This window comes from Microcaecilia unicolor, chromosome 8 (genome assembly GCF_901765095.1).
Source record: "Microcaecilia unicolor chromosome 8, aMicUni1.1, whole genome shotgun sequence".
NCBI classification, from domain to species: domain Eukaryota; kingdom Metazoa; phylum Chordata; class Amphibia; order Gymnophiona; family Siphonopidae; genus Microcaecilia; species Microcaecilia unicolor.
Genome location: NC_044038.1, coordinates 64,712,137 through 64,740,114, shown reverse-complemented (window position 1 = coordinate 64,740,114; position 27,978 = coordinate 64,712,137). Strand labels below are relative to the sequence as shown.

The 27,978-nt window shown below is 47.8% G+C and overlaps 1 protein-coding gene across 1 annotated transcript; it reads right to left on the bottom strand.

Annotated features, from left to right (window-relative positions):
- Window positions 1–228: 228 nt before the first annotated feature.
- Window positions 229–27,934, bottom strand: NMRAL1 (NmrA like redox sensor 1). Its single transcript, XM_030211477.1, has 5 exons — window positions 27,629–27,934; window positions 10,669–10,931; window positions 10,083–10,332; window positions 7,315–7,505; window positions 229–476 (listed from the first exon to the last, which is right to left on the bottom strand). Exons 1-5 carry the CDS (start codon window positions 27,666–27,668, stop codon window positions 300–302), a joined length of 921 nt encoding a protein of 306 aa, XP_030067337.1. The 5' UTR covers window positions 27,669–27,934; the 3' UTR covers window positions 229–299.
- Between the last annotated feature and the right edge of the window lie 44 nt (window positions 27,935–27,978).

Genomic DNA, 27,978 nt, shown 5'->3' with positions numbered 1-27,978 from the left:
ATCCATGTTGGTCTCCTTCACATCTGTGCCAAAACACAGTGCCGTGTATTGATCCTCTGTTTATCCCACACCTTTTTGAATTCTGACAGCATTTCATCTCCTCCACCTCCAACCTCAGTGAAAGATTTCCCATCTTGCACCTTCCCCCATGTAATTTTAAATTTTATGGTGTTTAGAAAGGCAGTGTATCCTGTATCAAATTTCTACCACCACAACTTAAGACTCAGATTAATAGGAAAGTACATCTTTTATTTCATAAATGGTTTACAAAGACATGCAACTACAAAGGAGATAACCGGTCAGTGTTTGAAAGTGTCTTTGTGTTTTGCCAACCATGCATCAAACTTCTGGATCTTGGGGTTCAGCTTTGAAGTCAGAGCCACATCACGATCCGGCTTCGTCAGATAGAAGGCAAACATTAGGCCCAGTTCATGAGCCCCCGGGAAGCCAAGTTTCTTGTAAGCTTCGACAGACATCTGTGAAGAATGAGAAAAGAAATAAGATACCAATTTAATAATGAAGGACCAACCTACACTGTAGGCGTTTCTCTGTTCCCAGAGGGCTCAAACTAAATGGGTCATTTTTACTAAGCTGCAGTAAAAATCGGGCCTTTCCTGGAGTCAGTAGAAATCAAGGATAGTTCTACTGTTAGGCTACCTGAGTAGTTATCTTAGCTGGCAAATTTTTGTGGGTGGTAGCAGCAATATCTCACTTTCCAATCACCATATCCAACAGCAGGAGAAGCATGATTGGAGTGGCCTAGTGATTAGAGCACCGGTCTTGCAATCCAGAGGTGGCCAGTTCAAATCCCACTGCTGCTCCTTGTGATCTTGGGCAAGTCACTTAACCCTCCATTGCCTCAGGTACAAACTTAGATTGTGAGCCCTCCTGGGACAGAGAAATATCCAGAGTACCTGAATGTAACTCACCTTGAGCTACTACTGAAAAAGGTGTGAGCAAAATCTAAATAAATAAATTATTCCAGCATATTCCATTAGCACAAGAATTCATGCAGGAGCACTTACCGCCTATTTAGGTGGCGCTCAATGCTCCCTAGAAAGTTGCACGGGGGACAGAAATCTAACCCATCTCCACCTCAAGTAATCTCATCCATCCCTGCCCCTGCTGCAGTCACCTTGACTGCCCCCCCACCCCCCAAAAAAAAGCCAGATTCTATAAGCAGTGAATATACTGGTAAAAACAAATGCATTTTCTTCCATACTCTAAATACAAAATTCAAGAAGAGATGTACATTCTCAAAAAAGCAAACATCCCATATCCTCTCCATCCACTTCTATCCTATATACTCTAATTCCCCCCCCCCCTTCCCCTCTCCCCCTCACCAATCTTTTTTCCAGCCCCCTCCCTCCACCCACCCTTTTTCCAGCCCCTTCCCACCCACAACTATCCATCCATCCACCCACCCACCTCCCCTCCAGCACAGAGTCAGGGTGCCCTCTCCAACCATCTCTCAATGCATCCTGGTGGTCTAAAGGTTCTTTGGGGAAAGATCCCACTTTCCTTCCCACTGCCACCATTTCTTTAAAATGGACTTCAAGTGGTGGCCTTGTAAGACTGGCAGAAGATTTGCCAGACTGCCACTTGAAGTCTCAGTGGCAGCAGGCAGGAAAGAGTGGGGATCTTTCCTGGCCCAAAGAGACCACTAGACCACCAGGGTGCACTGAAGCATGTTTGGGAAGGGCACCCCAAGGCTTGGGGGAGGGAAGGCTCATCTACACTGCTGCAGGAACTCCACAGAGCTGGGTCCATCCCTGCGGACTTGGAGGGGATACCTGTGGTGACCTCAGGATTCCTGCTAACCCTGTTCCTGTGCAGCGCTCTAGTGCTCCCATGTTAGTGTGCACTAATTTAACACACTAGCTGGATAATGCAGAACACCCACTCTCTGCCCATCATGTACCCCCTCCAAAAATTCTTTAGAAAAAAACAGGTTGCAGAGATGCCAAAGTTACCCAGTTAGAGTAGAGATTTTTGGCTAGGCCTTGTTTTCAACTTATATCCCAAAGCAGCGTGGGATTCGTAGTACCTGATTCCACCCACTGAAACCAGTGTTGCAAGTAGTCTTCGACTCCTCTCTCTCCTTCTCTGCACGTATTATACCACCACCACCACCATTCGCCCTTTCCTTTCTGAGCACACTACCAGAACCCTCTTCCACACTCTTATCACCTCTCACTTAAGACTATTGCATCTTGCTTCTCACAGGTCTCCCACTTAGCCATCTCTCTCCTCTTCAATCTGTTCAAAATTCTGCTGCACGACTAATATTCCGCCAGTATCGTTATGCTCGTATTAGCCCTCTCCTCAAGTCACTTCACTGGCTTCCCATCCGTTTCCGCATACAGTTCAAACTCCTCTTATTGACCTATAAGTGCATTCACTCTGCAGCTCCTCAGTACCTCTCATCTCTCCCTACATTCCTCCCTGGGAACTCCGTTCACTGGGTAAATCTCTTATCTGCACCCTTCTCCTCCACCGCTAACTCCAGACTCCGTTCATTTTATCTTGCTGCACCATATGCCTGGAATAGACTTCCTGAGTCAGTACGTCAAGCACCATCTCTGGCCGTCTTCAAATCTAGGATAAAAGCCCACCTTTTTGATGCTGCTTTTAACTCCTAACCCTTATTCACTTGTTCAGTACCCTTATTTTATCATCCTCACCTTAGTAATTCCCTTATCTCTTATGTCCTGTTTGTCTGTCCTGATTAGATTGTAAGCTCTGTCGAGCAGGGACTGTCTCTTCATGTTAAAGTGTACAGCGCTGCATACGTCTAGTAGTGCTATAGAAATGATAAGTAGTAGTAGTAGTAAGTCACATAATGCATCTGGATAGGGTGATCAGAAATCCAGGACTGTCCCAAAACTTCCAGCCGGGAACTGGGTAACTTAGCAAGTCTGCAAACAGGCAAAACGTGTTCTGTGGTAGTCTGTTAGTATGCGTTAAATGCACATTAACGACTTAAGGGCCTCTAAGTTTGTACCTGATGCAGTAGGGTTGTAACTTATATAAGAATAAATAACCTTTGCGGCTGTTCCTTTTCAGCTTTTTTTTTTTTTTTTTTTTACTTTTTTCCTGACTTGATTGTAGTTTTTGAAAGTTAAAGGCCAATGTAAATTTCTTGTATATACAGTTATTAAATCAAATTTGACTGTGTTTCAATCACTGTTCTCACGTGGGCCCAACACTCGGCTATTCCTGAAAGCAGCTGTTCATTTATTCCAGCTAACATCTCCCCCACTCCCCCCACCCCTTTCCCAAATGGGTGGGAAAATAGAGAATGCATTTTAGATGCAAATTCAGCTTTTAGTAAGCCAAGGAGCACTATCTTTCCAAGTAAGGAGAACTGAATTTTTTTCAGCCAACTTTGATACATCACTGCATGAGGGTCAGAACTACAGGCACATCTACACATTAAAATACAAGCATAACCCACTACCGCCACCTAACACGGAACTTAAAATGGAGGCACCCAGTTCTAGAATTCTTACACCTAAATAGGGACTATTTTGGATCAGCTTTCGCTACTTCTCCTCCTCATTTCTATAGCACTACTAGACATATGCAGCACTGTACACATATACAGGTACTTTTGCAGTCCCTAGAGGGCTCACAATCTCTGGTTTTGTACCTGGGGCAGTGGAGGGTTAAGCCACTTGCATAAGGTCAGAGATGCAGTGGGAATCGAACCCAGGTTGCTAGGATCAAAGCCCACTGCACTAACCATTAAACTACTCCTCCACTCTGTTCCAAGCTACATGGTAGGTATCTTGTAGTTACTGCAGTAATTGATACCAAAGCTGCAGACCATTGGTTAATGCCCTAGAAGGAAAACAGTCACAAGAATGGCAGCGATCCGACCAGGATTAAGCTGCAGGGTCTCAAGCATCAGGCCAAAATTAAACCATGTCACTGAAGCAGCCCAAGAGGGGGTGGGGGGAATGATGCTGCGGGAGGCACTTACTAGGTGGACCCAATCCCTCCATTACAAGCCTGAGCAGAAGAGCATGTTCACAGAAAAAAAAACAATCCATACTGCTAAGTTTTCGTATCAAGGCAGTCAAATTTGGAACTCTTACCCAGTTAAAGCCAACTGAAAGGTGCCCACTCTAAGCAAAATGTGCCACTGGATCAGGAGGTATTAAATATACTAGAAAGGCAGCGAGTGGCTAAGGGGGGGGGAAGGAAGAGGCTGTGGCAGCAAGTGGCTCAGAGACAAGCAAGTCTAGAGATGGGGGTTACCAGGGATATAAGAGTCAGCCCTGCTTTCTCCCACAGAAAAGTGTATGAGGTTTTTAATTTCTCTTATGCTGCCCCACTCCCTCCACCACCAGAACTCACCTCCTCCCTTCCCGAGATTAAAGTCATCCATTTGACAAGTTCAGCGCCATTTAGTAGTGCAGGAAGAGCAGTTTGAAAGGAACCATTCCTAACTAAATTAAAATAAAACATACTTTCTATGCTGCAGCTGCTTCTTCTCTCCCCTAAAAATGCATTGGAAGATTTCTCTGGAACCCCAGCCTGATCCGGCTCTTTAGGGTTCAGAGCCAGAGAAAGACATAAGCAAACTAGGCATATGCCTACAGCAAGAGGTGTGGGGGGGAGGGGCTGTTATTTCTGAGCTCTGCCTGGAGCTTGAGAGAGACAGTGAAACCAGGGAGGAGAAGGAGGAGGATTGTAGAGAGAAATAGGAAGTGTGAGGGGACAGCTGCAGACTAAGGAAAAGAGCTGGCAGCAAATGCAAGGACTTACTGATGGTAGCACAGACTGAATAAGTAGATGAACAGCACTAGAAGAGTGTATGACGGAAAAGTGACAGTGTGTATGCATGTGTTTATGTCTGAAGAGTAAGAGTGCATGCATGTTCTGAACAATCAAAAACAAGAGTACATGCATTTATGTATGTTTGTTCTCTGGTATAGACAGTGAGTTTCCCTTTGAAGGATTTAGGCTGGAGTGCAGAAGTCCACAGGTGTACATGTACCTGTACACATGCTAAGGGAAAGGAAATGTATTTGGATCTACAGCCTTTGTGGTTACAAAGTGGTTTTCATATTACATATGGGTACTTATTTGTACCCGAGGCAATGGAGGGTTAAGTGACTTGCCCAGAGTCACAAGGAGCTGCAGTGAGAACTGAACTCTGTTTCCCTGGTTCTCAGGTCACTGCACTAACTATTATGCTACTCCTCCGCTTCCAGGAAATTTGCCAACTATTAAGTCACCCAATTATTTTTAAAACCTGTCCTAAGTACTGCCTCCACTATCTTTCCAGAAGCAAAGAAAGCTAAATATTTTAGCTTGCTTCTTCCATTCTGAAGTTTCACACATCCTATATAAATAATTCTCACCTGGCTCACTCTGTGGGAGGGAAACACTGAAGCACTAGGCTGGCTGCCAGCAACACTCACTGTGCACCACTCACCACTCACTGTCACTCAGGACCCGCCCTCAGCCACGCCCCTTCTGGACATAATTCGCAACTCCAACGTTCTAAATGAAGCCTCAAAAGCCCCTCAAAACCGGAACTGAGGCACCAGATATATCCGGTTTGCCCATGCCTCGAAAACGGAAGCCAGATCTCTAAAGCGCCGTATGCCCCGCCCTCACGTCACAACATCATGACGACGAGGGCGGACCACACTGCAGCAAACTACGGAGCTCCACGCAATCTGCGCACTGCTGGAAAGTAAACAAACGTGATCGGACCTCGCAGGTACCTCGAGGGGGTCAGGGGTCACGAGGCACACTGCAGCAAACTACAGAGCTCCACGCAATCTGCGGAGCACACTGCTGGAAAGTAAACAAACGTGATCGGACCTCGCAGGTACCTTGAGGGGGGGGGGGGTCAGGGGACACAAACGCTACCTCCCCATGCCTGCAGGGTGCTTCGGGGACAGCTGTGTCGCTCCACATGCCTCCACAGCCTACAAACCCCATCTCCCCCTGTCCCAAAACCTTGCTAGCGCCCGTTTCATCTCTCCCAGAAACGGGCCTTTTTTTTACTAGTGTTTTACAACACTCACATTGGCCAAAAGTCTCTTTGAGGTACCAGAGGCAATAACAGGTAAAAATAAACTTGTCCAACTACGCTGGTTCTCACCAAGCGGGGGGGGGGGGGGGGGGGGGGGGGGGGGGGGTCGTCAGAACATTGCTGGGCACAGCCATTTTGCAGGAAGCCAGAGTAAACATTTAAACATGGACTAGCCACATCTTTGAAGACATTAGCTTCATCACTAAAGAGGGACCCCTCCCCCCATGGAAAGATACTGTGGTTTCTGGATGGAGAGACTTACTCAGGAATGACCAGGACACTTGTTAGTTGGCGAGACAGTCCTGACAGCAAGGCTCAGATATTACCCTTTGTGTAAAAAAAAGTTCTCAAGTTGGGCAGTTGTAATGATGTAAAAGATTTTTGGCATCAGCAGTCATACTTAATAGCCATCCTACAACAATGTACAGAAACTTGCAGTGTTCCTGCTCCTTCTTTCCAGGCCAGGATTTAAGCACCACAACTGTCTCAGGTCAGAGAGGCCTACTCTCAAACGCTGCCCTGCTGAAGCAGCACATACACAGGGCCTTATTTCTTGCCTCTACTCCCCTTCCTTTGGAGCAAGGCATTAGCCACCTGCTCCATGGATACCATTTCTAGATTACTAACTAGACATTTTTCAAAATCACACTAATCCTTATTAAAAAAAACACCCCCCACCATCACTTCAGCCTGTTTGTGTAGCAAGAATTTGAACCTTGGTTTGTCCACTGACTGGAAAGTCACTTCACCCTCCATTGCCTCAAATCTACAATGGGGACCTAGTTTACTTATAAGCACTTTTGAACTCAGGTTTGTAAAAGTAAGCAGAGGCAGACTGACCATACAGGCAACACCCGAGGGGCCCAGAGGCTCTGGGAGGAGAACAGTGCCACTACCCCCCCCCCCCAAGCTTCAGTGGACCATCCCCAGGCCTACCTTGAAGGGTCCTGGTGGTCTAGTGACAGGAAAGAACACCAATCTTTCCTGCCCACTGCTGCTGCTCTTCCCAGTGCTGCTGAGTCTTCAAAATGGCTGCCGAGACTACTGCAGGAAGTCTAGGCAGCCACTGGAGCAGCGCAGGATAGAGCAGCAGCAGTGGGGTTCTTTCCTGCCCCCAGGGAGGCCACTAGACCACCATGGCCTTTCAAAAGGTAGGGGGGGGGGGAGTGGATGGGGCGGTCCACATGACTTGCCAGTCCATTCCCGAAGTATTCCTGAAGATAAGCAATTAAAATCAAATCTAAATTTTAGTTTCTCACCTTGGCATCCTTCACTGGCACTCCAAAGTGTTTGGATATGATGGCTGCATACTGTTCTATTGTGAGCTTCTCAGCACTGAGTCCAATATCCTTTCCAATATATTGATCTGGAGCCTTCAGCAAGCTGACAACAACAGGTCCAAGTTCACAGACAGGAAAGCCATCCATGGGAACATCTCCCATTGGGTATGCTGCAGTACAAGAACACACCGTTACAGGCCAGATGAAAAAACAGAGTTACCCTGCTTTTCTGGTGAGGCTCCTGAGAGATAGATGCTCAGCCTTGGTAAGCATCACCTTATTAAATAAGGGTAATACAAGCAAGAACACCTTTTGCCAAGTACATAAATGGATTTTTGGGTAAAACAGAGGTTATAGAACTTCACAGGTTTCAAACTTGTCCTGGTATTCTGTAAAAAGTTGTACAGTTTGTTACAGAACACCCCTAGGCTCCTCACATACTAAACTAGTCATTTTGCCCAAAGAGTCTCTGAAGATGGAGGCAGGGCAGATGGCTCATCCTGTCCAAACAGATGTGGTCTTCTGCCTCAGGTGGAGGAAGGTGGGTACATTCTCACAAAAGGAGGGCCAAGATACAGAACAAAGTGTCTTCCTTTGTTCTGTGTAATAAAAGGCCAAGTATAATTTCTCAGAAACTGCTGCAAGGACCCCAAATTTAAACTAGTTGATATTTGTGCTAAACTTAAATAACCAGCAACCTGGTGTTCTGCATGACAAAGTAGCTAGTGAAATTAACTAGCCTTAAAAGTTACCATGTTACTATTAAGGGTCCCTTTTACCCATCCAGGGCTGCCAAGAGACTAAGCCGGGCCAAGGCCGTCTGCCTCTCCTCCCCTCCCCAAAAATCGCTGCCGCAGTCCCCAGTCTCCACCTGCCTACCCTCAGCTCCCTTCTGTCTGCCACCCGGCCCCCTGAATTAAAAAAAAAAAAAATCTCTTAACTTGGCATCGCAGCGCCTTCTGTGCAAAAGCGGCAGATTCCGGGCCTTCCCTCATTGTGTCCCGCCCTCCTCTGATATAAGTTCCTATTTCTGTGCGCCCTCCTCTGATGTAAGTTCCTATTTCTGTGAGGGCGGGGCACAGTGAGGGAAGGCCAGGCAGAGGTGATCTGCCGCTTTCACACAGAAGGCGCTGCAGAGTTAGAGATTTTTTTTTATTATTTAAATGCGGGGGGGGGGGGGGGGGTCAGATGGCAGACAGAAGGGAGCTAAGGGTAGGCAGGTGGAGACTGGATACTGCGGCGCCAGTGGCCTGGGAGCAGGAGAGGGCAAGAGAGCCATTTTGCCCCCCATTCTCGGCGGCCCTGTACCCAACTGCAGTAAAAAACGTGGCTTTAGCGTATGCTTATGCAGGTCATTCCCGTGTGTTAAGGCTATATTTATCACATGGGTAAAATGGCAGAGTTTTCCATTTTTTTTTTATTAATGGCTGCATGCTAATTTTCCCATTAGCACGTGACTTCCTGACCAATTTTGTAGGCAGTAAGGGCTCAGGTGGTAATCTGTTAGTGCACACCAATATAGATGCGTTAACTGATTAGTGTAGTACATGCCTACTCTCCACCCCAGAACTAAAAAATAAAAATCTTCTTAGCATGTGAGAAATGCAGATGCTTAAGTTACTGCAGCTTAGTAAAAATAAATAAATAAAGTAAAAGGATCCCCTAAGTGATCTTTAAACTAGCAGTCTGGTGAACAGGAAAGAAAATGCCAGAGGACTTTTTGGTGTAATTGCCATACCCTGCTAGAAGAAAAGTCAACTGCATCATTCAAAATTTTACACCTGCCAGAATTGTGTGACTGCGGAGCACATAATTCCACATTTTTTGTGCAGAGCCTACGCTCCAAAGAGCCTCCTCAGCCCGTGGTAAAGGCTTGCTTGGCTCCCCCGAGCCTTGGTCCCACGGCAGCTGATCCCCCCACCCCACCCCAAGTATGACCTGGTGGTTTAGAGGCCTCACTGGTGGCAGGAAAGAGTCCCACTCTTTCCTGCCCGCTGAGGCTGCTCTGTGCCAGTACTGCTGCTTTTTCAAAATGGCCGCCGAGACTTCAAGTGGTAATATGAGACTGCCACAGGAAGTCTTAGCAGCCATTTGGAAAAAGTGGCAGCGGGCAAGAAACAGTGGGATTCTTTTCTGCCCCGAAGAGGTACTCCTTTGCAGCTCCTCCTGCCTCATGGCTGAGTGCTGTAAAAAGATGGCTACTGTAAAATAAATAAATAACCTGGATACTATGTATGGGAGCAGCATGCAGGGAGGGGACTGGAAAAAATATGGATGTATCTGTACAGGGAGGGGTGCTGTAATATTGGTTAAACTAAGACTAATAAACTTGCAAGTTTTGTGCACAGCATTTTATATTTGCTCTGAATATAGTCTTCTCAGGCTTTTTCCTTCCTGCTCACAAGACACTACTTTTCCCCCTAATACATTACATGATAATTTTAAGTGAAGTCTTTTCTACTTCATATTTGTTTCAACCGATATTCTACACACCCTCCTTTAATATAAGCCATAAATAGGTCTGTCATGAATTGATTTTAAACAAATATTCTTTTGGAACTTACTGCAGTGATTTTATGCCTCAAAGTGTCCTGTGTCCCTAACGTGCTTTCCTCTCCCCTTGGACTTTCGTACAAAGCGTTAACATCCTGAACCTGCTCTCCTCAAAAGTGTCCTGTGTCCCTAAACGTGCTGCCCTCTCCCCTTGACTCTCGTACAAAGTGTTAGCATGTTGAACCCGCTCTTACGTAGCAAGTAGCCATTTCCACTTGGATCTTTCTGATCTTTCAAGTAGGAGAGAAAGTTTTCAAAGTAGAAGGAAAGTCTGACGCTGGTCATAGGCACACCGATAGCTCGGAAGTATTCCTCCACCTCTCCTTTTCCATCGAAGTGCGGCACCTCTAGCTGGCCCTTTGTTAACTTCTTCACATTCTCCAGTCCGCTGAATACCACGTGCTTCAAACCCAGGCGCTTAGCGATGTCCGCTACCCGTTTACCCTGCAAGAACAAACAGATATACATTGGTTTACTCAGGGCTTTTTTTGTGGGGTACCGGCACCTTTTCCATTGTCTGCTAAAATTGACCTATGGACCCAAAGTTTTAATGGAAGAGCTCAGGCTCTACACACCTATTCTGCCTTGTCATAGATTCTGTGACTGGTTGCAGGGGGCCTTGCTATTATGGGATGGGTCCCTCCATGATCACCCCACCCCTGAAGGGTGGCCTAGCATTTGAGTACCAGCACCTTTTTTGCTAGAAAAAAAAAACCACGCACTGGTTTACTTAACATGCAGTTTCCAGCCCATAGCCCTGTGAACAGACTATGGCTTTACCTGTTCAACCTCTTTGTCTCTGCTTAAATGTGCATCATTGTTTCTGCTCAAAAGTTCCCAGAAGTTGGTGACCACGAAAGCTCCATAGACCCCAGTAAATGCAGTCTCCAGGCTCTTCTTATCGTCCAAGTCTCCCTTCAACACCTGTGCTCCCTGCTGCTTTAGCTCTTTGGCCGCAGGCTTTTCTGGATCACGTGTCACTGCTCGTACTGCAAAGGTTCCATCTGTCAAGAGAGCCCTTGCAACAGAGCCCCCCTGAGCCCCTGCAGACAGACAATCAGAAGCACATCAGTTTTATCTTGTTTTTAGGGTAGGGGTGGGGAATTTAGCTGCAAACTTTCACATTACGTCTTCCCACCCAGTTCTCATCAGTGAGCCATCATATACCATCCCCTCACTTCATAGCCAGTCATGTTAGCTTCTTGGCATTTCCTCCCAGCTCTTCCTATGTTTTATATGGGAACAGAGAAAAATGAAGGCAGAGACTATCTGGCCTATCCAGTCTGCCCAAAGAAGACAGGAGCGTAGCAAGGAATTTCCTGCATTACAAGATGTAGCACTCCCCTAGCTGCCTTAGATGCTGTTCTCTGGCTGATCAGTAGGTGTCGCTGTTAAAAGTAGCCTTTGACCATGTGCACCTTTCTTCCATATTCCCAGAAGTCTAAACTAGGTCTTTGTTTAGCAGTACAGAACAATGATATGCTTACACTCCAGGGCTTATGCACAGAAAAGGAAAAAGTCAAACTCTGCAAAAATATATTAAATTTAGCATTGTTCTAGTTAGTTAAAATTAATTAAGCAGCATCTTTTCTTCAGCCTTCTACCTCAAGGACCTGACCTGCTTCTCCCCCTCAATATCATTTATTCAGACTTTACTAGCCTATCCAAGCTGTTTATAGACTGAACAAAATAAAAATGAAAATAAGAGAAAAGTAATAAAACCATGATCCCTCCAGCCCCTCCCCCCTACCCAGTCTCATCTACCTGCCTCTCCCATTATCTTTATTTCAAACTTACTATACCGCATTAACTTAGAAATACCAAAAGGAAAAGAAATACATTGTAATAGTAAAGAAAACAGTCACACCAACCAGAAGTAGACAACAGTGAAGGATGCTCAGGTCAACCTAGGCCAGGCAAAGTCAGACACCATATGCCTGCAGAAAGGGGCACATTTTTACAGTGCTTTATGGAAAGTTCTCCTTGAACCTCCAAAGGAGGGAGTTTCACAAACTCAAGGCCATGTAATAGATAGCAGTTTCCTTTCCCCATCATGAACCCACTTCCTATATCTGGTCCCTTCTCACCCCCCCCCCCCCCCCCACAAGGAAGCATCAGAAGGTGAGTGCAGACAGAGTACATCTACACACTACCCTCCTACCAGTAAGGTCACTGCTGCTCCCACACTAGTTTTAAGGGGAGGCAGTTTCCTCAAGCCCAACCCTACAAAGGTGAAGGGTATCACCGATGCAGAGCATCAGGGGAGCTGTAACTGATATGGCACATTCCTTACTCTTAGCCCCAGTGTATCTAACCCCAGCCCTACACTGCTTCCAGGTTAGGAGACTTCACCTCCTCTGGACTGGGCTAGCAATTCAGCTTGCAATCCACACCCTGTCCAAGTACTCCTCTTCCAGTCAGATGAGGATTTGCTGCTCCCAGGCCTACATTCTCTGTACTCAACAGACTCGGCTGTTGATACATCACTTTCCTCCTCTAGTGCCTCCTGTAGAAGATACAAGCTCACTCCTGCAAATTATGTGCAATGCCTCCCTCTCCCCCCTTACCTTAAGTGTAGTCTGACTTTTGCCTATTCACATTCCCCCCCCCCCCCCACCTTGTCCTCAGATTTTCTGGTGGCACTAAATCCATAATAGTTCTGTTTTTTTACCTGCACCATCAATTCCAAACCACCAGAAAGATCCATCTAGCCCAGTATCCTGTTTCTAACAGTGGCCAGCCCAGGTCACAAGAATCCAGCAGTCCTAAAAAGCAGCAAGGTTTCACGTAGAGAGTTGCACGGAGACAGAAATCCAACCCATCCCCATTCATCCCCTTAGGGAATCTAACCCATCCCCATAGGGAATCTAACTTGTCCCCACAAGAATTTAACCCGTCCTCACCCAGTCCCGCAAGAATTTAATGGTACGTACAAAAAAAGATTGCTGTTGGCTCTCTGTTTCACTGCAGGCAAGGAAGGAATGGAAGTTAGAACACTCTGGTGCACACATGTAAGACTTCTCTGATTCACTGGCACTGTGTGCTAAGAGATCAATCACCACATGCACGCACCAGTAGGTCAGGTGACATCTGATGTCAGAGCCGAGGTCTATGCATCAACCCGGGAGCAGAGAGGTTTAATAGTAACATAGTAAATGACAGCAGATAAAAAACAGGATCGGTCCATCCAGTCTGCCCAATAGTCACAATCATTATCAAGACATGCTTAAATCAACAATGAATGCGATATTATATGCTTGATTATGGTCTTTCTGTGGCGTTTCTGGGACATAGACCATAGAAGTCCGCCTGGCCCTATCCTTATCATCCAACTGCTGGAGCTGCCCTCGAAGCCCACTCCAGCCTATTCACCTTCTCATTTGCAGGACACAGACCGTAAAAGTCTGTCCAGCACTGTCCTCATGTCCCAGCCCAGCCACTAAAGTTGCTGTCTAAACCCTTTCCAGCCCATCCTAAACCAGATTGCCATATACGAGACACAAACCATACAGGTCTCCTGATATCGCCCCTAGTGTATCACGGCCAGATTCGCCATCTAAGTGTCACTCGACACATCCACACACATATAGCCATTTAAGATTTAGTTTGGTTTTTTTTTTAATAACTTCCACTTTCTAATTAGAGATTCTCTGAGTTCATCCCATGCCTTTTTGAATTTCATCACCATTTGTATCTCTACCACCTCCTTAATGTAGACTTTCTGCATCTGTGCTGTTAAAGCAAGGAGGAGGAGGAGACAGCACTCAAAGAACCTGGTACTCGGTAGGTGAGAGTTTGACGTAAGTGCAGCATACACTTCCACGAGAACCCCGCAGGAACTACTTCGGTCTCCGCGAACCCCGTTCTCATGCAGGTCTCTAGTTTCACGTTATTTAATCTCTAGGATAAGCAGTAGCTTTCCCCAGGTTTACCTTAACAGTTGATGAGCTTTTCCAAACTTTTTTTTTTTTAAAGCTCTGATGTGGTACATTATCTGCTTTTACTACTTGCTCCAGCAAAAGAGTTCCAAAGCTTAACTACACACTGAGTGAAATTTGTTTTCCTATTTGTTTTAAATGTACCAATGTATAAATTCAAAAAGTACCAAGACTAGGCGATGCACCATGAAGGCATAAAAAAACCAGTTTGCCTTTGCCTGTTCCACTCCATTAAAGATTTTATAAGTTTCTCACAAGACTGAAAGAGCAAAATCAGGAAACACTGAAGTTCAAACTCACAGGTTGGCGCTGGAGAAAATGGGACAGCTTATTCCAGAGGCCAAGAAGGCCTCTGCAGAAACTATATAAGAGGTGATTAGAAATCTGGAGGGAGGGCCACCTTGAGGGGGTTGAGGGTAGAGAGACAGGATAGTGAAACCTAACTGGTGAGAATGGGAACCTAAGATTGGTTGGACACAGAGTGTTGGGTAGTAGTTTCACAAGTCACCCTAAATATGCATAAGCAACCGCATCAGAGGGGGTGGCCACCAGATCAACTGTGTCATTGGAAAGGCAATACCCTCTCCTCCCCCCCCCCCCCCCCCCCACCTCATGCTCACTGTGCTATTCACTCTGCCTGAAGAAAGTCTCGACTCTCATATTGAGCTTTTAAATCAGAGTGTCCCCTCTCCCCCCCCCCCCCCCCCCCCCCCCCCCCAAAATGAAAATTGTGAAGAGCACCAACATAGTATCTACTGACTGGCATCCTCACCAGGCCCACTTGCTACAAGTGTCATTGTCTAGCCTTGAACCTGCCATGAAAAGCACAAGCCCAAACTTGAAGGTAACATGGAGGGGCATAATCGAACAGCGCCAACCAAATAGCTGGCCAGCCATCTTCGGGGCCGGTGCCGTAAATGGGCGGAGCCAACAGTTTTTTTGAAAAATATGGCCGACCATCTTTTTTTTCGCTAATACGGTTGGGCCCAGCCAAATGTCAGAGTTCGCCGGGTTTGAGATGGCCGACATAAGTTTTCAGCCATAATGGAAAATGATGCCAGCGATCTCAAACCCAGCCAATCCAAGGCATTTGGTCGTGGGAGGAGCCAGCGTTTGTAGTGCACTGGTCCCCTTGACATGGCAGGACACCAACCGGGCACCATAGGGGGCACTTCTAAAAATTTGAAAAAAAAAAAAAATAGCTCGCAGATGCATAGCTCCCTTACCTTGGGTGCTGAGCCCCCAAATCCCCCCCCCCCCCACAACACTACACCATTATCATAGCCCTTATGGGTGAAGGGGGGCACCTACATGTGGGTACAGTGGGTTTTGGAGGGCTCCCATTTACCACCACAAGTGTAACAGGTGGGAGGGGGTGGGCCTGGGTCCACCTGTCTGAAGTGCACTGCACCCACTAAAAACTGCTCCAGGGACCTGCATATGACATTTCAGGCTGGCAAAAAAATGTTTTGTAATTTTATTTTGGGTGGGAGGGGGTTGTGACCACTGGGGGTGTAAGGGGAGGTAATTCCCGATTCCCTCCGGTGGTCATTTGGTGAGTTGGGGCTCCTTTTTGAAGCTTGGTTGTGAAAAAAAAGGGACCAAGTACAGCAGGCGAAATGCTCTAGAAGCCTGGCTTCTTTTTTTTTCATTATCAGGCGAAGCCGGCCATCTCGTGAGCACGCCCCCATCCCACCTTCACTACCCTACCGACACGCCCCCTTGATATTTCACCGGCTCCGCAATGGAAAGCAGTTGAACCCGGCTTCAGGAGATCGCCAGCCATCTCCCGATTTGTGTCGGAAGATGGCTGGCGATCACTTTCGAAACTGAGTTGGATAGTAACATAGTTGATGACGGCAGAAAAAGACCTGCACGGTCCATCCAGTCTGCCCAACAAGATAAACTCATATGTGCTATTTTATGTGTATACCTGACTTTGATTTGTATCTGCCATTTTCAGGGCACAGACCGTAGAAATCTTGCCCAGCACTAGCTCCGCCTCCCAACCACCAGCCCCACCTCCCACCACCGGCTCTGCCACCCAATCTCGGCTAAGCTTCTGAGGATCCATTCCTTCTGAACAGAATTCCTTTATGTTTATCCCACGCATGTTTGAATTCCGTTACCATTTTCATCTCGACCACCTCCCATGGGAGGGCATTCCAAGTATCCACCACTCTCTCCGTGAAAAAATACATACATACATACATAGGTGCATCTCAGGGGCTTAGCTATGGGTGGGCCTGGGGCCCACCCTATCTCAGCTTCTGCACCTATCAGGAGCTTTATAAACTGATAACCCTGCACACACGCATACCTGCAGAACTACTTTGCTGCTGTTCGGGCTGCCCTGGAGTCGGGCTTCGGGGGACGGGGGACCTCTGGTAAGTCTAGTCTGCTCTGCTTAAAGTTCCCTTTGGATGCTGCTGCTCTATTGCACGCAGCCCTTCTACCCTCTGCTCCTGCTCCCGTACTCCGGGTACGGCACCTCTTCCGCTCTGCAGCGAAACTTGTCCCGGGAAGTTGTTTATTTGGAGGTCCGACGCTTTTTTTTTTTTTTTTTTTTTTTTTTTTTTTTCTTTGCTGCTGCCTTCCCCCCCCCCCCCCCGTGCCTTGCCACTTGAGAAATGTGGCGGTTTGCAGCAAAAATCAGCCCGGGAAGTTATTTGGAGCTCCTTTTATAAAACTTAGCTGCCCCCCCTCCTGTCCTCGTGCTGTGCCACTGAAGAAATCTGGGCACTCATCAGCCCCAGATGCCGGGCCTGGGGAGGGGCAGCATCTAAGTTAAAAACAAGCAGCGCCAGAGCTCCAAATAACTTCCTGGGCCGATTTTGCTGCAGAGTGGGAGTGGTGCTGTACCCGGTGCACAGGAGCAGAGGCTAGAAGTGCTGGTAGTGGCATTTCCACCACCCCACCCCCCAGCCTCTTCTTCAGCACACTGATTCAGGGCCTCATTGGGAGGCACTGAAGAACCTCTGCAGTAAAGCGCTGCCCAGGTTAAAAGATTGGATTGCACTGGGGAAGGGGGGTTGAGTCGGGGAGGGCTCTGCACTGGTCAAGTTAAACAAAACAGTTGTTGTATGCATAATGCTGATGGGCTCTGAACTGCCCAGATTAAAAAAAAAAAAAAAAAGTTTTATAATTTCATGTCGGTGGGCTCTTCAGTACCTAGATGCGTTTCTAGTTGGGGGTAGGAGATTAGGAAGGGCAGGGCTGATGCCAGACTATGGGGGAGGATAGGGTAGGGCAGAGCTGATGCTGTGCTACAAGGAGTGGTGGGGGTAGGGTTGTCCATTCTTCAGGCTCTTTCACACATCTCAGCAAGCCAAAAGGTCACATGGTATCAATCTCTTCAATTTAAAAAAAAAAAAACTGATTGGCAGAGGCCCCATGGAAGAAAAGGAAAGGAAGCCTTAGGCTTGAAACGGCATCTCACATTCCCTCCACACAGTATTTGGGAACTTGCTAAACAGGTTAGCCATCTACTCCCAAATTATTTTACTGCCAGTAAAATAGTCAGTTAAAAAAAAAAAAAGTGTGCAGGAGAGGTTGCTGGCAGCACTGCTGAGTACAGACTGTTGGTGATAGTAACATAGTAGATGATGGCAGATACCTGTACGATCCATCAAGTCTGCCCAACAAGATAGACTCGTAGCATAAGGTATGATGTGATACTACATGGGAAAATTAGGTTCTTACCATGATAATTTTCTTTCCTTTAGTCATAGCAGATGAAGCCATTACGTATGGGTTGTGTCCATCAACCAGCAGGGGGAGATAGAGAGCACTCAACTTTTCACAGTGCCTCATGGCCAGCCAGCTCCACTGCCTCTTCAGTATTTGAAGCTTCCAAAGCAGGATGGCAAACCGCAATGGGAATAACATGAACTTTCCTCACAGCGAACGATGGCCCCTTAACAAGGGCATAAACTCCAAAAAAGGAGGGAATGAACTCGTCCTCCACTTTGTATAAACGGAGGGAATAAACCGATCCTCCCGAAACATAAACTGGAAGGAATGAACTCATCCTCCTATAACTGTAACAAGAATCCTGAAGACTGTTTTCTGACTCCCCAAGGAAGGAATATAACTTCAGGAAACAAGAACAGCACCTAAAATCAGAATCACTGCAATACAGACTATCATTCAGGGAGGGCTCATGGCTTCATCTGCTATGACTAAAGGAAAGAAAATTATCATGGTAAGAACCTAATTTTCCCTTCCTTGTCATCAAGCACATGAAGCCATTACGTATGGGATGTAACAAAGCAATCCCTAAATAGGGTGGGTACAAGCCACACCACGCGCTAGCACCTGTGCTCCAAAACGCGCATCCCTCCTGGCAGCCACATCCAGCCTGTAATGTCGGGCGAAAGAGAGCTTAGAAGCCCATGTTGCAGCACTGCACATCTCATGAAGAGATAGTGCTCCAGTTTCTGCCCAGGAAGAGGAAATCGCTCTTGTGGAATGTGCCTTAAAGGCTTCAGGAGGAGCCCGGCCAGACAGCAGATATGCTGAAAAGATAGCTTCTTTGAGCCAACGGGCAATAGTGGCTTTAGACGCTGAAGACCCTCTGCGAGGACCTGCAAACAGCACAAAAAGATGATCAGAGGTCCTGAAAGAATTTGTAATTCACAGATACGGCAACAGAGTCGTGCGCACATCCAAAAGGTGCAACTGCCCAAATGAATCTGGAAACTCCTCCTCAACAAAGGAGGGAAGAAAAACAGGCTGGTTTAGGTGAAACGCTGAAACCACCTTAGGCATGAAGGAAGGCACGGTCCGAACCGTGACCCCTGACTCTGAGAATTGCAGAAAAGGGTCTCTACAGGACAGTGCCTGGAGCTCTGACTCCCGTCTCGCCGAGGTAATGGCCACTAAAAAGACAGCGTTCAGTGTCAAATCTTTCTCTGAAACACGCTGAAGCGGTTCAAAGGGAGCACCCTGAAGGGCCTTCAATACTAACCCCAGGTTCCAAACTGGACAAGGTGCACACACGGGAGGACGGAGCCGAAGCACCCCTCTAAGAAACCGTGCCACATCTGGATGAGCAGCTAAGGACACGCCTTTAACCTTGCTACGCAGGGAGGCCAATGCTGCCACTTGCACCCGCAGGGAATTATAGGCCAAGCCTTTGTGTACACCATTCTCAAAAAATCCAGAATCGGCGAGACAGGAGCCCGCAACTGAGAAAATGCTCTTGAAACACACCAGACTTCAAACTGGCGCCAAATCCTGGCATAAGTCACGGAAGTGGAGCGCTTACGGGCCTGCAGGAGAGTGGAAATTACCTAATTTGAGTAGCCTTTCTCTCTCAATTGCGCCCTCTCAATCGCCATGCCATAAGACCAAAGCGGCAGGCGTCCTCCATGGCCACCGGACCCTGTGACAACAGGTGCAGAACTAGAGGTAACGGAAAGGGAGCCTCCAACAGCATCTGTCGGAGGTCCGCATACCAAGGCCTCCTGGGCCAATCCGGGGCGATGAGCACCACTTCTCCTGGATGCAGCCGAATCCACAGGAGCACTCGCCCTATCAAGGGCCACGGAGGGAAGACATACAGCAAGCCTAGGGGCCAGGGTTGAGCCAAGGCATCCAACCCAGCACAGCGAGGATCCCTCCGTCTGCTGAAGAAGCACGGGACTTTGGCATTGGGACTCGTCGCCATAAGATCCATCACTGGCTTGCCCCATTTGGCACATATCTGCAGGAATACATCGTCTGCTAGTTCCCACTCCGCTGGATCGATCTGATGCCTGCTTAGATAGTCGGCTTGCACGTTGCTCTGACCTGCAATGGGAGCTGCTGACAGGGACTGTAGATGCAGCTCGGCCCAGTGGCAAATTTGTTCGGCCTGCGCGGCTAGAGCTCTGCACTGAGTGCCGCCTTGTCAATTTATGTAGGCCACTTGTCCGACATCACTCGGACAGCCAATCCTTCCAGGGTCACTTGAAAGGCCAGAAGAGCCAGAAACCCCGCTTTCAACTCCAGGCGGTTGATAGACCACTCCGACTCGTCGGGCGTCCACAGACCCTGGGCATGCTTCCCCTGGCAATGTGCGTCCCAGCCCTTCAGGCTGGCATCTGTCACCACTAGGCACCAGTCAGGAAGCACCAGCGGCATTCCCCGCTGCAACATGCTCTCCGAGAGCCACCACTCCATACTGAGGCGGGCCGCAGGGAGCCAAGAAAGTCTGCACTGATAATCCTGAGATACTGGAGACCATCGTTGAAGTAGAGAATACTGTAGAGGTCTCAGGTGCGCTCTCGCCCATGGCACCACTTCCAAGGTGGCCGTCATCGATCCCAACAGCTGGACAATGTTCCAAGCTTGCGGGCAGGGCATCCTCAGGAGCAGACGGACCTGATTCTGAAGCTTGCACCGCCTTTGCTCGGGAAGAAATACATAGCCCGAGTCTGTGTCGAACCTGGCCCCCAAATATTCTAGAGATTGCGAGGGGGTCAGGTAACTTTTGGCCATATTAACGACCCAGCCCAGAGATTGAAGGACTGAAACCACTCTGGCTGTAGCTAGACGACTCTCTTTTTCTGCTCTGATGAGCCAGTCGTCTAGGTACGGGTGAACCCGGATACCCTCTCGCCTGAGAAAGGCAGCTACTACCACCATTACCTTGGAGAAGGTTCGGGGAGCTGTGGCGAGGCCAAAAGGCAAGGCCCAAAACTGGAAATGTTTTCCCAACACCGCAAACCGCAGAAACTTCTGGTGCGGGGGCCAAATTGGTATGTGCACGTAAGCTTCTTTCAGGTCAAGAGACGTGAGAAACTCTCCTGGCTGTACCGCCGCAATGACGGAGCGCAGGGTTTCCATGTGAAAATGCCACACTCAAAAGAGCTAAACAAGTGCTTAAAAGTCCAGGATCGGGCGAAAAGACCCGCCTTTTTGTGGCACCACAAAGTAAATGGAGTAGCGGCCTAAACCTTGTTCGGCAGGAGGCACCGGGGTCACAGCCCCTCTCTGGCACAGACTGTGCAAAGTCTCATCTACCGCCGCCCGTTTGGCGGCAGAACTGCATCGGGACTCCACAAACACGTCTCTCACCGGGGCATCGAATTCTATTCGGTATCCGTCTCTGATCAGGTTCAAGACCCACTGATCTGCGGAGATTTTGGCCCACTCCTCGAAAAAGAGGGAAAGTCTTCCTCCGATGACAGGAAACGAGGAAGGGGCCGGCGCACCATCATTGAGAGGGTCGCCCCTGAACTCCAGGCCTTGAACCAGCAGCTGCAGAACGTTTGTCCGAGCGAAAGGAGTTTCTCTGCTGAAAGCGGGCATGCGAAGTGAACCCAGCAGCACGCCCCGGGCGGTACCTTCTAGCTTCACAGAAGCGAGGTCTGTAAGAGGAGCGGACCACGTGACCCTTAGAGGACGGCTTCGGCCTATCTTCAGGCAAGCGCTGAGGTTTGGAATCCCCCAGGCCTTTAACAATGTTTTCCAGCTCCTCACCAAACAGGAGAAGGCCTTGAAAGGGCAACTTCACCAACCTTTGCTTAGAGGCCATGTCCGCCACCCAATGTCGTAGCCAAAGAGTACGGCGAGCCGCCACTGCTACAGCCATTTGTTTAGCCGAAGCTCTGACCATATCATAAAGGGCGTCAGCCAAAAAGGACAAGGCCAACTCCATCCGCGGAGCCACTTCAGATAAGGTCTCCGCTCCATCACCGGGCTGTTCCACTGCCTGCTGTAACCAAGCCAGGCAGGCTCTAGCAGCATAACAACTGCATGCAGACGCCTGAACAGAGAGACCTGCCAAATCAAAGGACCGCTTCAGAGCTGAATCAAGCCTGTGGTCTTGAATATCCTTCAGGGCAACACCTCCTTCAACAGGGAGGGTAGTTCTCTTTGTCACAGCCGTGACCAGGGCAGCCACTTTAGGCATTGCAAAGCGAGCCAAATGTTCCTCACTCAGAGGGTATAATTGCCCCATAGCCCTGGCAACCTTCAAAGGTCCCTCGGGGTCAGCCCATTGAGCCAAAATAAGCTCTTGGATGGAGTCATGCAAAGGAAAGGCTTGAGCAGGCTTTCTGGTACTAGCCATCCTTGGATTAACAGAGGAGGCTGTGCCACTCCCAGGATCTTCAATCGAGAGGGCTTGTAAGGCATCTGAAATAAGCACTGGCAGCTCCTCGCGGTGGAAAATCCTCACCGCAGACGGATCCAACAAGCTCCTGTGGCAATTCTGCACCCGACTCTGGCTCCTCAGCCCAAGAAGTTCTGCCAGACCCCTCAGAATCCTCATAGCCCGACCACGGGGGGGGGGGGGGGGCCACACTCAGAAGGGGAATTAGCCCTTCTGCGTTTATCAGGAGGATAAGAAACAGGCAAAGCCAACTCCAAAAGGCCAGGATCCACCGGGGGGGGGGGGGGGGGGGGAGGCAGGCAGAGGGTCCGAAGATCCCTGTGGAAGAGCTCTTTTAAGCATGTACGCCCTATGCAGCATTAAAACAAAATCAGGGGAGAAAACCGCTCCCTGACCGCCCGGATCCTGCCCAGGGCTATCAGCTCTATTATTAGCCTCACTCAGAGGACCCCCCCCCCCTCCGGATTCAGGGCTCTCTGTCGCAATGGAGGCCGCGCCATGTGGAAAATCCAAAATGGCGTCCGCTGCCAGCTCAGAGCGCAAAAGATCGCCGCTCGCCATGCTCGGGCCGGCTCTACCGTCTGTACAGCACAAATTACAGAGCCCCGCTACTGATTTGCGCTTGCCACTTTTAGAACAGCGCTTTACAGTCTCCGCAGCCATTGCCGAAAACGGCGGTAAAATTCAAAAATAGTGGTTCGCGCCAAAAACGTCCTGATCGCAGGCCCACCCCGGAGGAGTCAGAAAACACTCTTACCTCACTAGACCGAGTATCACAGCTCCGGTCCTGCAGAAGAATCTCAAGAAAAAAACCTCTTTTCCAAGATCGCTGCGACTTTAATTTTTTTTTTTTTTAACGCTGTGAGGAAAGCAGAGGCAAAAGAGGTAAATAAAAACACTCCGGAGGCTCAGATAAGTGGGAAAGGCAAGGAAAGGCGAACCAATGTGCCTGCATCCACTGAGTGGGAAAGGACAGGGAAAAGCAAGCTAATATGTCCACATCCACGGGGGCATGGGTAAGGCAGGGAAAGGGCTGACCTATGTGCCTTCAAAGTGAAGCTGCTATAGCCTCTAACACCCCGGCTAACAACTGGCAAGCCAGGAGCCACCCCCAGGCAGATTTGTGATGGAGCTCGAAGAAGCTGCAGCCACCCTGCTTGGGGAGATAGAGAATACTGAAGAGGCAGTGGAGCTGGCTGGCCATGAGGCACTGTGAAAAGTTGAGTGCTCTCTATCTCCCCCTGCTGGTTGATGGACACAACCCATACGTAATGGCTTCATCTGCTTGATGACAAGGAAATGCATATTTGATCTCAATTTGTCCTTGCCATTTTCAGGACTCAAGACTGTAGAAGTCTGCACGGCACTAACCTTATTCTCCAACTACTGAAGCAGTCATCGAAGCCCACTCCAGCACAACCAGCCCACTCCAGCACAACCAATTCTCTCCAGCCACGATCAGGTCACAGACTGTGAAGTCTGCCTGGCACTGGCTTTGCTTCTCAATTACCGGTGTTGCCATCTAATCAACGTTAAGTTTGTTCGGTTTCATGCCTTCCATACAGGATTCCTTTGTTTTTATCCCAAGCATTGTTGAATTCTGTTACTGTTTTCATCTTCACCACCTCCTGTGGGAGGGCATTCCATGTATCTACCACCCTCTCTGTGGAAAAGTATTGGCTGATGTTATTCCCAAGTCAGTCCCCCTGCAATCTAAATTAATATCCTCTAGTTCTACCACCTTCCCTCTTCTGGAAACGGTTTATTTCTATATTGAAACCTTTCAAATATTTGAATCTCTGAATCATATCATCTCTCTCTCTCTCCTCATCTCCAGGATGTACACCTTCAGGTCATCAAGTCTCTCCTTGTACATCTTGTGGAGAAAACCCCCATACCATTTTCATACTTTTGTCATGGGAATCATTGAACCATATCTCTGTAATGGCAACAGCCAAATCTTCCTCAAACATCAGGGCTTGCAAATCTTTAATGTTTTTTCTTAAGCTACGAGCATTTGTGCTCATTGCTTTCCATGTGTTAAGCAAGTTTAGATGGTTTTCTATATTAACATTACCAGTGGAGTAGCCTAGTGGTTAATGCAGTGGACTTTGATCCTGGGGAACTGAGTTTGATTCCCACTACAGCTCCTTGTGACTCTGGGCAAGTCACTTAACCTTCCATTGCCCCTGGTACAAAATAAGTACCTGAACATATGTAAATCGCTTTGAATGTAGTTGCAAAAACCTCAGAAAGGCTGTATATCAATTCTCATTTCCCTATTTGAGATTATGCATGGAATGTTGCTATTATTGGAGATTCTAGATGGAATGTTGCTACTATTGAGATTCTATTGCTACTATTTGAGATTCTACATGGAATGTTGCTATTCCACTAGCAACATTCCATGTAGAAGCCTGCCCTTGCAGATCAGCAACACAGCTGCGCAGGCTTCTGTTTTTGTGAGTCTGACGTCCTGCACGTCAGACTCACAGAAACAGAAGCCTGCGCGGCCGCATTGCTGATCTGCAAGGGCAGGCTTCTACATGGAATGTTGCTAGTGGAGGAGTAGCCTAGTGGTTAGTGCAGTGGACTTTGATCCTGGGGAACTGAGTTTGATTCCCACTGCAGCTCCTTGTGACTCTGGGCAAGTCACTTAACCCTCCATTGCCCCTGGTACAAAATAAGTACCTGAATATATGTAAACCGTTTTGAATGTAGTTGCAAAAACCTCAGAAAAGTCCCATTTCCCCTTCCCCACTGCAGTCTTGTTTTTCCTGGGGGTGACTTCCTGAATTCCCTCACTTCCTTTTATCACCCCCAGCATCTAGTTTAAATATCTCAAATAAATACTGTTGTGCTTATAAAAAGGTTTTCACACGTTCCTGGAGGAAAAGTCATTAGTCTGTCTTTGAGACGGATATGAGGGAAGCCACCGCTTGCCCTGGGTTTAGTAGCATGGAATGAAGCTACTAATTGGGTTTCTGCCACGTACCTGGCTTGGCCACTGTTAGAAGCAGGATACTGGGCTAGATGGACTATTGGTCTGACCTAGTATGGCTATTCTTATATTCTTATGGCCCCAGGTGGATTACAATATCAGTATTAGAACCCTTACTCTTCTTGGACAGTTCAGCATTTGGATTGGTTCTTGGTAGCAGAGGATCCTGGAAGGCATTTCACCAGATAGGAACATAATTCAAGGATCCCAAAGTCAATGCCTCTTATAATGGAGTCTCCTAGAAGTAAATATTTTCTGTTTTGAGCCAGTCATTGTTTTTGAGAGGTCCTTTGGATTTTGTTACATTCCTTGCCTCTGGGCTCCACCTCAGTACTTTTCCTTTGCTGCAATGTGGCAAAGTAATTATATAGGGGTAAAGTTTGGGAGGGTGAAGCCTCTGTGACACAGGTCGTAATCTATCCGAGCCTACTGTGACCCATCCCTCTGTTGCTTTATTCTCTGTGGGAATGCTGGTGGTAAATTGGCTGGGAATTAGGTAACCCTGGATGTTTCCTTAATTGCTGACAAGTCCTTCTTTAGTTTGTTGATTTCATCTTTCATAGCTGATTATTTGGAGACAGATGGGATATGCTCTAATGTTCCAGATGGTGCACAAATATTGCCTTGAATGAAAGTCATGTTGATACGAATAATAAGTGTGAGAAGGTGCACTAGGTTAAGGGACATCAATGAGCAGGTTTGACCAACAGAGGATTTATGGAAGATAATTGTCTTTTGGTTTTCCCAAATAGGGACAGCTAGCCTAGGGGTGGGGTGGGAGAATATAAAATCAGCAGGACAGAAATATAGCAAAATTATAGCAGCAAGCAGCTCTGCAAGTGAGAGGAAAGAAGTCCCCCTCCCCCTTTTTTTTCCTGTATAGGATAGATGGAGGTAAAATCAGCAAAGTTCTAGGAAGAAATTAGAGACACACAAATGAGAGCAGTATAGAATCTATGACAAACAAAAATCTGAAAATATATAAATTCAGAAAAGCTTAGCTTTCAGGTTTGCAGTGCTTCTCATGATTTCCCAACTCTCCAGAATGCAGGTCCTCCCTTAAAAATCCTAAACAAGAACAAATACCCCTTTTCAGGCTGCCCTACCACTCCCCCCCCCCCCCCTCCAATAATAGAGCATATGCATTGCAGTAAATTGGGACAGTGGGATACACCAAGACATCATGGCTATAGACACAATGTTGCACAATATGAGCAAATTCACAAGAGGTGCCAGAGGTAGAAAAAAAAAGTAAGGCACATCCCTTAAAAGGGAGTGGCAGCATGTCTAGCTGTCAGAGCAGCAGGCCAGAATCTAGAAGCCTCATTTCTGCCACTGACTGGTGCTTGCATAGGCAAGACCCATCAAGCCCTAAGAAGAGCTTTCAACGCTTCCATAAAGATTGGGGGGGGGGGGGGCACATACAATTCATTAAAAATATTTTTTTTGTTTTCATTTTTTTCTCACCTGCAATGTCTGTTGTTCCTCATATCCAATGCACCATGGCTGGGTGCTTCTGGTTTCCCTCAGTGACTGGATTGGGGGGTGGGGGGCAGCAAGGACTAGAGAGCTCAGACTAAAGGAGGAGAACTTCCCTTCCCTTAATATTGGCATCAATTAGCTTTCTGTCCTCTTCTCCTGCCCCCCCCCCCCCAAAAAAAAGTACCAAGTTAGTGTTAGATCCTTGGTGCCTGGCCCATTGGCAGGGCCAGCCAGTATTGATCAGGTTGGGGAACAAAAGTTTAGGGGGTGGAGTAAATTCCACCAGTAGGTTAACTCCTTCAACTGCCTGTTTTACAATGGGCAAAATAAATGCCTCGTTTGTACCCCTTTAATTTTGAGGCTACACATTAGCTTCCACCCACTTTGTCACTGCGAAAGAGCCTTCAACAGCACAGAGGTGCAAAAGAAGACAGTGATGTGACATCAGTGCTCCACCGAGGAGCAGCTGTAGCTGGGAGGAAATGATGGACTAGGGGTCGCGAGAAGGCGTAGGAAACCGAGCACAAAAAGCAGCAGAGGGGCTTGTAAATGTTGGACATACCTAAAGGAATTGCCCCCACCCTACCACCTCCCCTAGACTACACCATAGCTCCTTGTGACCTTGAATAAATCAGATCACCATGCACAAGCCTGGGACCTCATTTTACTAACCCGAATTAATGCACTAAAACTATCTTCCTGCGAGCTGCTAGTAAACAGTGTGCACGCCTAATAACACGTGTTTAAAAACCTAATCCAGCCTTATGATGGTCAACTCTCTGCGTCGGGACGGTGTAAAAACCGGATTTCAGCGGGATCCTCGGGATCCGGAGGATCCCGCAGATCTGGCTTTTACACCGTCCCCCTCTGCGTCTGCACACAAAGATGGACATAGGAGAAAGTCTCCCAGACCCACCAAAAGCTCGACTACAGGTTACTTCCAGTCACACCCACGACCTTTCGGAGTAGTCTAATGGCTGAAGCAGTGGGCTAAGAAGACCCATCGAAACCCGGTTCAAACGCCACATTGCTACGAAACTACTGTCACTTAACCCTCCAAGGCCTCAGATATAAACAGATTATAAACACTCGGGGGAAAGGAAAATACCCGAATGCAATTTGCAGGAGCTACATGCAAAATACCTTCCCTTTTCTTGGGTACTTACTTAAAGTTCTAACTTTAGCCCTATTGCTAGGGAGCAGCAGATCACTACTCACCTGTGGCTCCCAGAACAACGATCAGCTTCTTTGTAGCCATTTAAACCCCGCACCGTTCAGATTACACAACAACTACCAGCAGCAGGACAAGGAGTGTACCAAGGTCTACACACCGCCTTACATCTTTATAAGAAGAGGAGACGGGCTCCTCCCAGGCTCTCTTCAATGCTGTCCCTCCTAAACGTACACAAATACGCCCATAGTTCACTATAGCCCGAGGAGTTTTCTTTTGTCTCCCTGGCTGTACTGAATTTTAGCGCCTCTCACAGTGACTCTGCACAAATTTTCAGCCCAGATCCCAAAGTAGTGCAGGAATCGAGAAGGAGATTCTCATACTAAGACCAATCACT